Genomic DNA, 16,466 nt, shown 5'->3' on the forward strand with positions numbered 1-16,466 from the left:
CATAGTATATAGCGTCATGTATGATAATAGCATCCCACAACGTTGTACATAAATTATATATAAGGACCAAATCCCATATACAGCCAATACCAAGCAAAATAAAAAAAATGATGGCAGTATTATTAATCGTGTTTAACTTGACACGGAAATACATTTAGAATATTTTTTTAAATCAGAATATGTATTCATAGTGGAGGAATCCGATGAACTATAACGCTCTTTTTTCACAGATGTCCAGTCGGGACGGGTAAGAACGATTACAGCGACTGACAATACAAAAACACGATAGGAGCGCAAAGTACAAGAAAGGTAAACAGGTGGAGCCAACGGCGAGAAGGCCTAAAGCTCTCCTGCCCGAGAATGAATGAACAATTATTGTTCTAGTTAACATTCATTAACATGATTAGTATTTGAGTTTACTCATTACTTTGGCAGTTACTCCAAGCATAGTTAATTCAAATTAGATTATAATTTACTGGAGCTGTGACATGTTCTCGTAACTAACGCGTTTCTGTACAAGTGTTTTTATTTTTATGGATGATATCTGTGAGTTTCACACCTCCTATTAGCACGGTTGGCTATGCACTGGTGCAAAAGAAGTTCCACACACTTACGTTCAGCGGAGTGACAATGCATTGGTTAGTGTGCCACTCGGTGAATACCTGAGTTTGATTCCTGGCCATGGCTAACATCAGGGGCAAGTAACCAATCATGCGGTCCCACCGTTTCACCAATCCACACTGACCAGCATGGGGAAGTATGACCACATAACCCCCATGACCGACACACTGCGAGGAGGCCTTTGTTCAGCAAGGTTGTGAAATGTTATTTCGATGTATGATTGTTTCTTTTATCATGAATATGTACGATATAAATGTGCTTATTTGGATGTTTTTTTAATTTGTGTTCACTGTTTTATTTGACCACTAATAGTTAATTTTTTTTACTAAATGTGTAACGTTTATCTTTTGAAATGCATTTCCTTTCATATTCCCTGGGTGTCCCTCCCTCGTAGAAGGGAATGGTCTCGATGGGTACTCACCTTGCTATAAATAAAGCATAATTTGCATTATCATATATGCTACATATTAAAAATGCAGTTCCTTCAATATGTTCCAGAGCACCATTTGGTTTTATGAGCCTGAAGCAATACTCCCTGAACATTTATCATTCAAATAATTGAAAGCAAACAGAATTTATCAACTGTAGACAATCTAGCCCGGTACTAACAAAAGAAAATATAATTTTAATTCAAAGCATTTTCTACAAAACACACTCTAACATTTTGGTGTTTCCTTAGATGCACACAAAGCTTTTGACGATGCTGAAATGAAATATGCCAGCCACATCTCTGGGAAGGATTCTAATCTGGAAGTGCATTTTATTGCTAACCTCCTGTTTCTGAAAGCACTTACCAAAAGGTATTATCGGTCCTGCAGAATCGCAGTACAGATAATATTACTTGTTATATTCCATTATTTATATACTTCTTAGCTTTGAAATTTTCCATATTTTGAGCATAATCATCATCATTGTGTGATGAAATATGGAGCCAATCCAGCACGATGTCTTATATTTCTTGCAGCGATTTGCTGATATATAAACCAAATGCATATACAATCAATACCGAATTAAGTAAATCAATAAATAAATAGTCCTGCAGTTGAACATATACACGCATATGCTTATAAATATACTGACTTTATCATAAATAACTTAAGTGTATAGCATCACGCGGCAAAATACCAACTAGGCAAAGAAAATTTGCAGTTTGGTTGACAAATGCTTAATTTTTTCTTCTGCATTCAACTAAATCATTGTTTAAATCCCACGATTGTTATAGTGACTGCCACGGAATATTGGAAACCCTGCTGAGCATGCCCGGAGCATTCTCTCTCTCGAGTGCAGGCATCTCAAGACCACCCCCCCACCGTGCCCCATCAAAAAATTAAATTACTCGACTTCCACCACACATTCTGTTCATTAAACAAGCCTAAATTAAAATGGTGCGATAACATCATGGCTAATTCAACAAGCCATTCATCTTGTGCGGTTAATCAATCAAGTTAATCGCAATGTTTCAAAAAATAATGTTCAGGGAATTGTGCATCATGTACGGAGCAGATTGCATTATTAATCCCTCAGCAGCTGATATCCCATGGCTCTTAGTGTGACATTTCTTCTGAACATTGGCAGGGGTCAGGGGAAGAAAAAAATCACGAGTGATACAGCATGTCTGTGCTATAACAAGGCCTCCAGAATCTTAAGGATCTCAGAAAAATAAAGCCCAGGGCATACAAAAAAAATCATCTTATCAGCTTTTCATACTTATTCCAAGCAATTATTTTATTCATTCATAAGTTTAAACGTGTGCTTCATCAGCATAGCAATTTCGTAAATTTGTGTTAGGGGTGAAATGTGCCACAATGCGTAGTGTTAATTGCAGACATCTGAAAACTATACTGACAGATCACCAAGGGAAAAGATAAAACTGTCAATGTCAATCATTGTTTCAGCAAGCTACACAAATTAAAAATGTTAAAATAATTATTCAGAAACCTTTGATCATATATTTAAAGTAAAGGTGCAATCACTGCAATAGAAACATGAAAACATAACTAAATGTGTACTGTACGTAATAAATGTTTTATAAAAAATATGGAAGTGTGCAGATACTACTTTTGAGTTTTAAAGATAAATAGCATTTAAAGGAAAGTGTTACATTTGGCATGCATTATGTAATAATAATAAATAACAATTATTTGCTAGCGAGTGACTAATGTTCATCTTCTATTTATACTTAGAGCTCTAAAATAAATAACCCAGTGTTGATGGGATTTTTGTGGTCATTGACCTGGTGACATGTCTAAGATGTGAAGATTTCATCAAAAGTTTTAAAACAGCAAGTTTTCTCAAGTAATCAGAGATATAATTGCCAACACGGGAGTACACTATATGCATTTGAGTCATATTATGCTAATTGTACAAGCTTCTTTCCAACATAAAACATCTTATTAGTTTTATGGTGACTCACGAGCTAAAATTAACTGCACTTGTGATAGATTCATGTATAAAAAGTGAAACTTTATATATTTTATAGATATAAAATGCCTTTTTGTGTTTGATCAGCCTTTTGCAAATGAATGTTTCATATGCTATTAATGCAACTACCTGATACAGCTGTATATACAAAACTGTGATTATTCATATGACCACAGCGTTTAGAGCATTTGGCTGCTTTACATTTCCACATGATAAGCCACTTCGTTGAGCCGTCCTTTGTGGCCAGGACGCTTCTGAAAAAGAACTGTATAACACTTCTGAGATACTGGGTTCTGATTCTGGCAGCACACATTGAGTAAACAGGGGTCTCCAATATAATGAGTTGATTGGGGCAAACCGAGTCATCATCAAACTAAATTTGCTGTAAAAGTTCGGGGGGGGGAAAATACCTATTGGTTTGACGGAAAAATTAATCAGAAAGGATTTTGAAAAAAGTTGCAAATACAGTACAACTTTGGATTGCGAGCATAAGTCGTTCCGGAAACTTGTTTGTAATCCCAAAGCACTCGTATATCAGTTGTGATCACGTGACGCCCGGCAGACAAAGGGTATACACGTTATACTCGTATTGCAAGACCTCGCTCGTTTATCAAATTAATATTTATTTAAATGTTTTGCTCGTCTTGCCAAACACTCGCAGACCAAGTTACTCGCAATCCAACGTTTTACTCTAAGTCCTTCTGCGCGGCCATTCTCAAACAGACGGGGTGATGCACTGCTCCGTGTGAATTCCATATCCATCTTCCCCCTCATGACATGAGACTATAATCGGTAACAGGGCAACACAATGACTGGTCTCTCACTTGGTTTAATGGAAAGGTTTTGAAGAGAACTGAAGTAATGTCGGCGCCGTGGGCGCTCACGGTGGTGAGATGTTAACTACCTCGCCAGGTATACAGGAGATTGTTGCTTCGATTCCGACCCTGATGTCTGTATATTTAGAGTTTACATGTTCTCCTTGTGGCCGTGTGGATTTTTCTCCAGGCCCTCCAGTTTTTCCCTCCACATTTCGAATCAACGTGCGTTGAAAGTATTTGGCTGCTATAAATTTCCACGCGATAAGGCACTCCGTCAAGCTATCATTTGTGGCCAGTTCGCTTCTGAAAAAGAGCTATACAGCTCAGTGGGCCTTACCTGGTAAAAATAATAATACTTAGATTTCAATTACCTGCAGGTGTAGTTCATCGCTGGGCCCTCTTGGCAAATGTCCCCAAGCTCACAGTGTGCTGGAGAGTCGAGCTCCGAGCCCTCCGCGCACACGTCCACGTCCGTTTGGCACGCGGTCCCCGTGTAGCCCGGCGGAGCACAGGAGCACCTGAACGATGTGCTCGAGTCCAAGCAGCTGCCTCCATGTTGACACGGATTTAAGTCGCATTCCTTGGAAACCGGGACATTGCCAGTGAGAAGGAGCTCTCTGCCTGGCCGAGTTTAGATCATCACACAGGGTTGTGTTTGTGTTGTTGTTATTGTTGTTGTTGCTGCTGCTGCTGGGAGGGGTAACAGGTTTTCTGCTTTAAGTCCCATGCGAAGCTCCACGGTTTGGAACCCACGTACTATTATGCCAGTACACAGGCCTTGGAAAATCAGGAGAATCAAACAGCCTGCTCCTGATCTTGGAAGTGTTTAATAAAGGTCATCAGACAGATGGAAGCCATTTACCAACTATTCATTTACATTATTAAAGAGGCAAAAGAAGACGTATATGCCAATGTGTGTGTGTGTGTGTGCTTCTATACTGCAGATGTGATGGACAGTAAAATGATTTTCGAGACATACAAGAATGATTGTGTTTATCCACCCGCTGATGACTGGTTTGTGAATCTCCATACGTTTGTCAACATTGTCAATGCGTCTTCCTTTTCACTACTATTGGTGGATCTGAACTAGTGGTGGATATCCATCAATGGCTTTTTGGGTCAGAGCGTGTGAGTAAGATGTCACAAATTTACCAAGCGGTGTCTGATTGTTAAATCTTGTGGATTGCTCTCCAACACACCGATTATGTTCAAGCAGTAATACACTGGCACATTTGCTCACGTGACAGCTTTATTAATTGCCTGTATTGAGAGAATGAGATTTTAACGACACAAATTTTACTTACACTATCTGACCCAACAATCTATTACCAATCGCCATCACAATGCTGGTTGTGAAAGCTTACAAAGTGTTACATTTAGCGGAGAAAATGCCACATCACAATGGTGCAGGACCAGTATCTCATAATGAAAACAACCAATCACTTGCCACAAAGATAACCCTAATTTTATTCACAAAAGAGAGATAATGTGCAGAACTACTGATCGATCATACAATCACAAAGTAGGATAAAAGCAGGGAAAGGGTTTTACTACATTTTGAAAACGGTTTAAATCATTCTGCTCTACTCTATTCACTTTGGAATCGTCTATTCCAGGAACCTTTGATTTTTGTTACGGCAGAGAGCCATTATGGTTATAGATATTTTAATTATCGGTTAGAATTGAAAAAAAAAACCTACGGTAATTGTGTATTTAAATTAAAATGTAAGTTATTTGCAGGTTAACATTGCTAATGCGACATTCTACAGGGTAAAATAAGAACTCATAACACTGACAAACTGACAGAAGCTAATGCAGTTTAAAATGTGTATTTAGTATTTAATTGGGTTGTCATTAGAGTATAACATCAAACCCTATACGTCAGTTTGCAGCACTGTGAAACTGTATCATTTAAAGTCCAGTATAATTCAACGCTAGCACTTGTTTTTATATAACTTTGTTTCGCTCATATTTATTTTCAGACCCATTTTGGAGCTTTTTTTAATTAGGATCTTCATTACAGTTAATTTCAGTTAATTGCTTTAATGAGTCTCAGTAATACGAGGACGAAACAATTATTCACCATTCACAAGTATCCCTTGATGTCTCCAATCCAATTGTCAGAACTCTAACGTCACCGTGAATAACTTTGGTGCAAGTGCCCTCGGCTGCCTCCTCCTTCTCACGTGCTCTGTTGCTTCCTACTTCACACAATCTCAGTGTGTAGCTGTTCCATATTTGTAAATGTTTTAGAAACGTACATACTTGTTGATGTTTATGCCTTGGTCTGTGAGAGTTTAGATTCCCGCATAAAATCCAGCTGATATAAACGCATTTCAATTATGCACTGCAATGGTATTTGAATATCTAGTTGTCTTTTTCCAGAATATGACTGATATTATGTATGTGGTCAAAGGTAGAGAAACCTTTCCAAAACCACATTTGATTCGTGGGCCTATACACTTTTTCTGGTGACAGGTCTGTAATTCCCCAAGTCAGCTTTAGTACCCCTTGTGAACAGACAAATTATTGTGGAATCAATCCATGACTAAGGTATTCAATTTGTGTGTAAATGATAAACAGATTGCTCAACAAGCTAAACAATTCCCGCACCACGATAAGCACGGCTACCTGAGTATGGTGCAAAAGTAGATCGACTTACATTCACATTTTTCAGAGGTACATAACTGGAAAACGCATCTGAGTATGTATACCTAGGCGGTTATTGAAGGAGGACCAGTATCAAAATGAGTACAGAACTAGGGGGGCTGAAGGCCATATTCTTAGGTTTTTTCGGTAAAGTCACGTAGGTATAAAATTAAAATTAATAAAAGTAAAATAAAATAAAAATCACGACGTTTCGGAGCTGTCGGGCTGTGACGGTTCCACCTGAAGACGGAAGCTTGTGTTGCCTCCGAAACGTCGTGATTTTTATTTTATTTTACTTTTATTAATTTTATTTTTTTACGTACGTGACTTTACCGAAAAAACCTAAGAATATGAATCCTTGCAGTCACGAAAGCTTCAAATCTAGGGCTAAAGGCCAGTTTAAAGAGGTGTTTTCAAGAAAGGACTAATGATTTTGATTGTCTCATTAGAAAAGGCGAAGCCTTCCAAATCGCAATATTTATCTATACTGGAGAAATCCGATGAGCTATGAAGCTCTTTTTCACAGATGTCCAGTAGATGTCCAAAGTTTGAGAGCTGCGCGGTGGCAAAGCCCCGATCACCCCTGCGGGAGATGAACCTTGACCTCGGAGTGCTCAGAAGAAGACGGTCCGAAATTCTCAGGGCTCTCGTTGGAGTGGACAGATGGGTCAGTTCCTATCAACATTGCGGGGCTGACCAATTGAGTGCCGTGTAGGTCAGCAGCAGGACAGATGTGCAGCCAATTAGGGCAAGACATGCGAGAGGACATCTGGCACTGGAGATGGAGGGATGGAAATAAGTATAATCAGTAAAAACAAAGTTTTTCACTATAAATCCTTTATATGCGTGGCGGCTAGAGTCCTCTCGTCCTCTGGCTTGAGATGGCTGCCACCTATGGGTCAGATGATTGCATGGCAGCATTAAGCAATTGGTAATTAAATAAAATAATTTTGTCCTAAAAAGTGTAAAATTTTGGAAAAAAAATTTCACGAACATTAATTGTCACGCACAACGAGTCTGTGTGGAAAATGTCAGCTCGATTGGATCACGGGAAGTGGGTTAAAAAACGACCGAAAGGTTTGCACGGTCGTAAGCGCGCAAGCGAACTTAATATAAAGGATTTAAAAAAGGCTCACGTGCGGGAGCTTGATGGAATCTTGCATCGCAGCACCACGAGGGATGATAACTGTTTGGCGATGCATGTATACAGCAGTGGATAATGCATGGCTGATGATGACAATTCAATAGTAACGTATTTGTCTCCTATTATGTTGTCCATTTTACAACAATAATAACTGTAGAAACTAATTTTATCGAATTTAAATTGTCCTCCGTGGAACTTTCAATGAAAAGTTACCAATGCAGCTGCTTGGTTTGTATCATTTGTTTAGTGTTGTCCTGATATTGAAAATATTTTCTTTTTACTGCACTGCATCATGCAAAAGCTGAAATGTGCAGCGTATTTTTATTTATTCCATTTTGTAAAGAGCCTTAAACGTAAAGCACGAAATTTAGATGTTGCTGTATATAAACACTTATACCACAGATATCTTATGCCTCCTAAATCCGAGGAAAGAAGTATTAACCTGTAACGATCCTCACAGTACATTAATTGTACCACAATTTATAGACACCAGATGGGACGGTATTAAAACAATTGAGCAACTGAATATGACCGCTTTAAATTGGCCTTTGGGGCAGTTATCATTGGTATAATGAGCAACATTAATCCTCGCCAGCAATAAACTGGACACAGTTTATACGAAACTTTCTTCAAAAAACACTTAATTCCTGCTGGAAACAATAAGTATAATCATTATTTATGTTTCACACAGTGCCCTTTACGCTGGGGCGTCTCAAATTACTCCGCGCACAATAATTGGCTTGCATCATCACATCTCATCTCACACAACACCCAGTGACAGCTGCCCCCCCCCCCCCACGTGAGCACAAGGTGACTCAGCACCTGGCCCACGTACAGTTATTAGTCAACCAGTAGAGGGTGATAACTGTGTATGTGTAAGGCCAATTGAGTGATTTGAGAGGGATTTTTTTTGAACGTGCCAAATTTCGACCGTGACACCAGCACACAATGCCCTACGTGTTATGAATAACATCAGGGGATCTTTAACGTCCGCTGTGCTAGCAGATGGCGCGTTTTTAATCGTTGATACGTCAGCTGTATTAACCAGGGTGGCTGCTGTGCTCAACCACGAACTTCTATGATAAGTGGTAAACGCGCTACTGCTGGCTCATGTCACCACCCCAAAGTGCATAGAGGCCCCACTACACTTATGTGCAATTTTGACAAAGTAATGCAGTTATGCTATCAAAAAGTTAAATTTATGTAGGTCTGAATTTAAGTGTGACAGGATATTTTGTCTAATTCATGTTTATCTTTCATACGCATGTGAACTTTGTTGCCAGCCTCATTTACAGAATAAAGGTCTATTCACATTTCAGAACCACATGTCCCAAATCACAGCATCCCGGGAACAAGACACAACATGCTTCTCTGAGTATCTCATACGAGTTAGTCATTTAACCTGTTTATGAGCTGTGGATGTGAATGTGTGTGTGTGTCACTTGAATATCTTAAAATGTAGCTAATCCCTCGCAGCTGGCTATAACCTCATCAAGCGCAAATACCAAATTAGGATGGGATTTTTGTGCAACTATCCATGACTGGGCCGAGACCATGAAACCAACTGCGCATGATGACCTTTTTGACCTTTTCAGGGCATGGGCGAAGGTTGAGGAGAGGAGAGGCTCGTTTTCGGATTGTGATTGCACACCAGCCATACTTACATTAATGTCAGAGTCACACTGCACGCCTGCCCATCCAGGTTCGCACACGCATGTGAAATGTCCCAATGCATCGACGCACCTGCAGCGGGGAAAACGTTGTTCAATGAATATACATTCTCGAAATTAAATTCATTCTCGTTTTAAATCGAAGGCTAAGCAGAGCTCAGTGACTGGGTGAACGATCGTGGAAGGTGATCAATGCTTGTCTGGACTGTCAAACACTTGCGGTAAGGTTGTGTGGACACTTCAACCTCCTCAAAGCTGTCTGGCAAGTCTAGAAAATCAGTCCACCTTCCTTTGCCTCTGTCTACAGCAATACAAGGGTGCTTCAATAAGGTAACAGGCAAAGGTTTGATCTTAGAGAAGAGTTGTGGGCATTCACATGAAAGATTAATTCTCCACAGTCAAATTATACAAAAGTACAATTGTCCAAATGGCCCACAATTTTCCTAATGTCAGCAGAAAATACATCGTTTGGATGATCTGCAAGCCACAAGAAGTACCACTACTTCTCAAGATGAGCGACCTTGGCTAGAGTTGAAACATCAACTGCCCTCCTGTTTCTGTCATTATCAAATATATATGCTCTCGTCCTGATTGGTGTTCTGCCTATTTGTAAATATTTAAACGATTTTGTACAATTGTGACCCATGTTACAGCTGAATTCTTGGACAAATTCCACGAGTCTTTACACCGTCAGAGAATAACAACAAAAAACAACGAATAGCAACTTGCCGCTCTTCTAATCTGCAGTTGTACAAAGGCACCACGATTTTAACTACGTGATATTCTTCTGCCACCTAGAGGCAAAATCTGGAGAAAAATATATTGCACATGATTATCAGGGTAATACCTATTCACTGCACATGCATTATATATATTTTCAGATGAAACAGACAAAGTTTACAGGATTATTCAGAATCTATTTTTTTAAACGCCTCGTACTAGCACGCTCAACAAGTTTAGGCTTAACAACTTCCCCTTATCTTCTGCCCAAGATGACATGTTTCCATACGTCCAAATTTTTTATCAGTACAGCAATCATCTTCCCAGCACCCTGTTCTCTAACGTGCACCTTCTCCTTAAAAATATGGTTTATCTTTCTCCATGATCTCATAACATGCATGTCTTGTTTTACAGACAGCATCTTGAGATCCGGTTACGTTTGAGGCTTTATATAACCACGTCTTTTGCACAGCAGCGTAGATGTTGAATCTATGTTTAGCAGATCAGTCGACTCACAGGTAGATGGTTGTGAGTTCAAACCTGAGTCAGGGGTCAACTCTGCCCATCATCCACACAAAGTTGACGTAATGATTGACACGTGGTATAAAGTCCACAGTGGTTGTCCTATGGATATATTAGACTGGTCCTTTCCATGGAAATGTGGAATATCCACCATGGTTCAGAGCCACCAATGCAGCAATACCGCTATTGCACGTTTGAACTTGGAGACACTTGAGACTTTGAGCGAGTTCACACTTATTGTATTGCGGTTAAGGCGCACCTCATGTTGGTTGTGCATACAGTTATACAAACCCGGCTATCCGAGCTGAATTCTGCAACATTATTGGTGAGTGATATCTGGCCGGTCCTGCCTACATACCCGCTCCCCCTAACAACACCTCGAACACGGTTTTAGGAGGCCTTCATCCAGTGCAGGAATGACGGACGCAAATTAAACCGAGGTGCAAATAATGTGTCTGAGCATTTGTATGTAACCTGTTGAACATTTCTTGATCTTAATTGCAGCTTTGTTTCCTATTTTTGGCTGCCTCTGAGTGATAACGCTCTATTTTTGTGATTCCCGAATAAACGCCGCTCAAGTTTGTACTGTGAGCCACAGGGCTGGTTGCCAAAGGACAAAAAAAGAGAGACAGAAATAAAAGAGTATCCCTCCTCGCCGAGGTTTATGGCGCATTGCGAGCTCGATGGGCACAGCGTGGTCACAAACGACCGTCTCCAGCAGGGTTCTGCAGTGGCCAGCGCCGTGGAGTGCCGAGGGAAGACTCCTCAAGGGGAGAATCAATTTGCAAGGACAGCAGTCGGCACTCTTTTGAGGCAGAGCCAAGGATGGCAGCTCACTGTGCCACCCCATGTCACCTCGCAGAATGAAACCACTTTGGGATAACCGCCATTTCTCACTCCAGCCCAAGACCTGAGTTGTACCACAAATGTAAATCTGGCTGCTTTGTGCCATCTCATTTGTATTGCTTGCCCTATCATCTGTGCGCAGTTAAGTTAACTCCATTAGCCTAAATGTAACATGAGTATTGTTTGAAACAATGGAACCTCGTGTGCACAATTTGATGGATAAATTTAGAGCGTAAGATTGAATCGTTATGTGCCTTACTGCTGCCATCTTGGTTCCTCGATGTTTTGTTATATTTCTGTTCTTGAGATATATATATATTTTTATTATTGAACACATTCTCTTGGCAAAACAACATTATTGAAAATTTGACGTGCCTAATTTTAATGTCATCCTGCCAGAAAAGATACATGCCTCAACGATCAACACAGTTTAATGGCAGCATACATCAAACGGTGATAAAGGATCAACTTCTACCCTTGCTTTGGGAGTCCCAATGCCACAGCGCAGGGGGGACGCGACGCTTCATCATCTCGGCTTGAAATATAGGAGCCCATCCAAGAGACGGGGGGGGGGGACATGGCGGGACAGGGGGGGGGGGGGACAGGGGGGAGGGAGAGCGCAACTCACCGGCCGTTCCGGCACGGCGCAGAGGCACACTTGTCCACGTAGATGTCGCAGCGAGCGCCCGTGTAGCCGGGGAGGCACTCGCACGAGTAGCCGCCGCTCGGCCGGTTGGCGCACGCCGCTTGGTGCAGGCACGGGGCGGACGCGCACTCGTCCACGTACTCGTCGCACAGCGCCCCTGAGGAGTGAGCGTGAAAGCAGCAGCGGCAGCAGAAGTGCCAGCGGCATGGCAGAAGTGCTTGGTGACTTTGGGTGACATCCCCCGCCGCCCCCCCCCCCCCGACTCTTCTATTTCCTTTAAAATTCGGTATTCAAAATACACCTGTGCGATCATAAAATATTTATTATGACCTTTTGTCAAATAAAATATTTGTTTATTCCACATCCTCCCTCACATCATACATTGCAACATCCTGACATTCCGGCCGGTATTGCCATGGGCATTGATGGTATCAAGGGGGGGTTGGTCAGGTCATTTCCGTTCTGGGTTTAGATTTTTAAGACTGGTCTAAGGTTTAGGAATGGACCCCAGACGTTCGTGTGGTGACTCACAATTTTCAAATAAGTACCACTTCATGGGAGAGCAACAGCAAGAGTGCTATTGATGAACTGACTCCTGCTGCCATTGTATTGTGGAAAAGAACGCGGGACGTTGTGTACACACAGGACCGCACGTGCTACTCGACATGCAGCTGTCTCGTGCGATGCATTGTGGGTTGGGTGACTGTGTGATCAATGCTAGTCGATTTCACTTTGTGCACCTTTATTTTGGAGCGTATCGAAGGGAAACCTGTATTCGAAGTGTCTTAAAAACAAAGACTCCCAGGATGTGTGCATTATTTTTACTTTGTGAAACTTTTACATTCACAATAATCCATGGCAGTTGACATGCCAGTTTTGCAGAACAATTAAAGCTTAAGTGAGTCATAGACTCTTGCAATTTTGCTGCTATTATTTCGAAAAGTATATTTTTGGGCAGTTTCACATTAAGTTAGAGTACTTTTTTGGCATAAACTACATCTGTTAGTGCAACAAAAGCACTCACGTAGAACAAAATAGCAAATGCTTTGCACACACATAAACATACCATGTGCTTTTGTGTATGCATAGTTGAGTTCCTAACACTGAACAATAGTGGCCAGAAAATTAGCAGCCTTTTCCTTCGCTCACTGAGCAAGACTGTAATGAAATGATTGAATGTAAAGATGTGTGGAGACAAGGCCAGTGGTGGCTGGTAAAAAAAAGAATAATGAAAAATTCGATTCAACATGCTTTTCCTATGGTTTCTGATTCCATTCATGAGAAAAAAAAGTAACCTTGGAAAACATTTACATAATGGGACCTCCTTTGCTAGTACCAAAATATAAGAATAGGTTTTTTCCCCTTTTTACTGGCAACAAAACTGAAACCTTTTTACAAGGAATCATGTGTGCATTAACCACAATTATTGTGGTCAGAATGCAAACTTAAAACATGCTCTGATATATATGCATTGTCCTTGAAACTGATTGGTTTGAGCCTCGTCTCAAACTGTGTTAGACCGGAGGACGCCAAAAGGCATTCTCTGGTCTAACGCCTTTTGGCATCCTATGGTCTAGCACCAATTGAGACGAGGCTCAAAAGAAATCTGTCTCTGGTGTGGACCAATCAGTTTCAAGGACAATGCAATATATTATCAGAGCATGTTTTTTTGTGTCGTGAGTCCAACTGAGTCGCAGAGGTTGTTCCTTTTAGAGGCAACACATTTATTTGTAACACGTACACAAAGGGGTAACTGCCCCTTCACCAGATACAGCCTAGGGTTGTGGCCACCCAGCTAACTACCCTATACAGAGGAGTTACTGCTACGAAGGGTCGGGCCCTTACTCGGGTCCGCGACCACGTGTTGGTGTCTCGTAGGACTAAGAGCTTCCAGCTTGAGACGTAGAACTTCCAGCTTATAGAACGCAGCGACCCCATCCCCTCTCAGGGACCCGCCTTATATCCCCCCCCACGAGTCGGGACCGTCCACCCCTGGCCCCGCCCGCCTTTTGAAGCCTTCTAGATCCTCCTCGATCCCTCTCGAGAGCTCTCCATGGACATGTGTTCACCCCCTAGTACCCCCATCTGGGGGCTTCTCTGTGGACACTCCGGATCACATGTTTGCAGGGTCAACCAAAGTGCCATGGCCCGAGGCAACCTTGTCCTTGGGCTGACACTCTCCCGCTCCCCCTTGTGGTAGCCCCCACCACACGCTATGCGTGGGGCCCGCACTATCCCAGCGCTCACCAAGCCCCGCAAGGGCTGGTACTACACCCACCACGGGGTGTACGCGATGACAATGCATCGCACGCCACGGTCCTTCGGGGCCGGCACCATACAGTGACATCCCCGATGTCACTAGATCAGCATTCTGAGCACAAGTATTGTGGTTAATGCAGATATGATTCCTCGTACAGAGGTTTCAGTTTTGTTGCCAGAAAAATGGGAAAATCTATTCTTATACTTGGAAAACATTCTTGAAATAAAGCCACCCTCAATCAAGACTCCACAAACAAACATGCTCGACTACAGTACGCGCGATCGTTATCAACAAAGCACAATTTTCACCTCAAACACCCTCACCTCTTCACACCTGCCAACACCAAACAATACAATAAACAACCTTTCTGTAAACTATAATTTGTGCCACTGTTCTTAATTTTGTATGGCTGCTGTTGATGTGTAGCTATAATTTCACACCAAAGTGGTTGAGCCAGATGGTTGCGTCAGGAGTAACGGAATGGAGCATCGCTCTGCTGATGCCTCCTTCATCTATGTGTCGTGGCATCGTGGGATGCCACTACATGATGCGTGAGCCGGGCTGTGTGTATCAAGGATGGATGGCATTGCACTTCACGTGAAATGCCATCCATTGCACGAGAGTGCCAGGTATGGTGGAAAGGTTCACAGGGGGCCGTGGCACTCTGTATGAACGAAGAGGCCTGATGACCGGTGGCACCACCCCGGGGGCCGCCGGGACCAGGACCAGGTCCCTCTCGAAGGCTCGAGAAGAGAGGCGCGGCTAGGGGCAGAGTAAGCCCCGGGACTGACTATATAAGCCGGACCCCTGAATGGGTCCGGCTGCTGTTGTACACCTGAACACCTGAAGCCGTCACCCTGAAGAGAAGCCCTGAAGACAAGGCCCGGACCCTAGTCAGGGTCCGGTCTCTGATAGCCTCCCGAGTTGTGTTCGGGCTCGTTAGCCCGGATGGACTACCGCCTTAGGTTACCTGGTGGAAGGGGCAGATGCTCCTTTGTGTTAGGGCTTTTGTTATTGTTATAATAAACGTGTTGCCTCCAGAGAAGTCTCTCTCTCCATTTGTACCCACTACACTTCGCCGAAGATTGACCTACCATGTCACTTACGCGCTCTAAAATCTGCAATGGCCCAGTAGAGGCTTAGTGCCATTTTCCCGTACAATGGAAGATTTTATACGATTTGTTTTATAATTATCTAAAATGGAAGACCAATTAAGCTGCACTATCTATTTTCCGAAAGTGTGGTTGATCATTAAAACAATTATTATTAGCCAATTTATTGCAGGCCATGAAAAAAATATCAGAATCTGGCTGCCACATGCACAAATCAGCTTACTCTTGGGAACAATGCCACTGGATATTTAATGTCCATTTTATAGCTAACAGCTGCAGGAGCAGAAGCTGTAGATGTCTACAAACGATTGAGTACTAAAAAACCTAATCACATGAGTTTTTAGTCCAAGAGGTGGACAGATGACTCAGGATCAAAGCAATGAGCCAGCACTTCTGAGATCTCGGGTTTGAATCATCCGTCCAGCCACCTGCGATTAAACCATTTTCTCAAGCATAGCGAGTTGATGATCTCATTCTGATTATTAGCGACTGCAACCCCCACCCCCCATTCATATTTAAAATATAATTCAGCTTGACATCTCTAGAGAAGGAAAAATGCAAGGATAAGAGGTCACTTGCGTGGATATCGAAGAATGTTTCATTTTACATTTTTCCGCGGGGTGTTCTCGACAGCGGGTTGGTGCACCGCTCTGAGTGTTCTGAATGAACCCTTTAACTCGTGACACGACACCGACAGCACATTTGGAATAACAATTTGTGGGGCGAGGGGGGCAGAATAAATTAAAAGAACGCTCATCTACCGCTCCCTCCTGCGAAGGTTTCTTGGCTTGGTTGGGAAGTTGGGATTGTGTGGTCTGGTATGTGACCTAATGGACTCATCTCTTTTTTTTTCAATTTAAAGCTTTCGTGACTGCAGGGATTCATCTTCTTGGTTCTTTCAGTAAAGTCACGTAGAAGGGAAGTAATAAAATAATAAAAATAAAACATAAAATAATTCTCACGACGTTTCGGCCACAACGCAAGCAGCCGTCCTCAGGTGAGTTAGTTGTTATTTTAGAAGATTTCTTCACCTGAGG

General features: G+C 42.1%; 1 protein-coding gene across 1 annotated transcript in view; it reads right to left on the minus strand.

Moving 5' to 3' along the window:
- Positions 1–16,466, minus strand: part of EYS (eyes shut homolog) — a 283,886-nt gene that overhangs the window by 107,621 nt on the left and 159,799 nt on the right. The window contains 3 exon segments of the mRNA XM_061569020.1: positions 4,232–4,440; positions 9,318–9,396; positions 12,040–12,214. Coding sequence (XP_061425004.1) covers positions 4,232–4,440; positions 9,318–9,396; positions 12,040–12,214 — 463 coding nt within the window.

This window comes from Lethenteron reissneri, chromosome 42 (assembly GCF_015708825.2).
Source record: "Lethenteron reissneri isolate LAM-NWPU_2019-01 chromosome 42, ASM1570882v1, whole genome shotgun sequence".
Classification (NCBI taxonomy): domain Eukaryota; kingdom Metazoa; phylum Chordata; class Hyperoartia; order Petromyzontiformes; family Petromyzontidae; genus Lethenteron; species Lethenteron reissneri.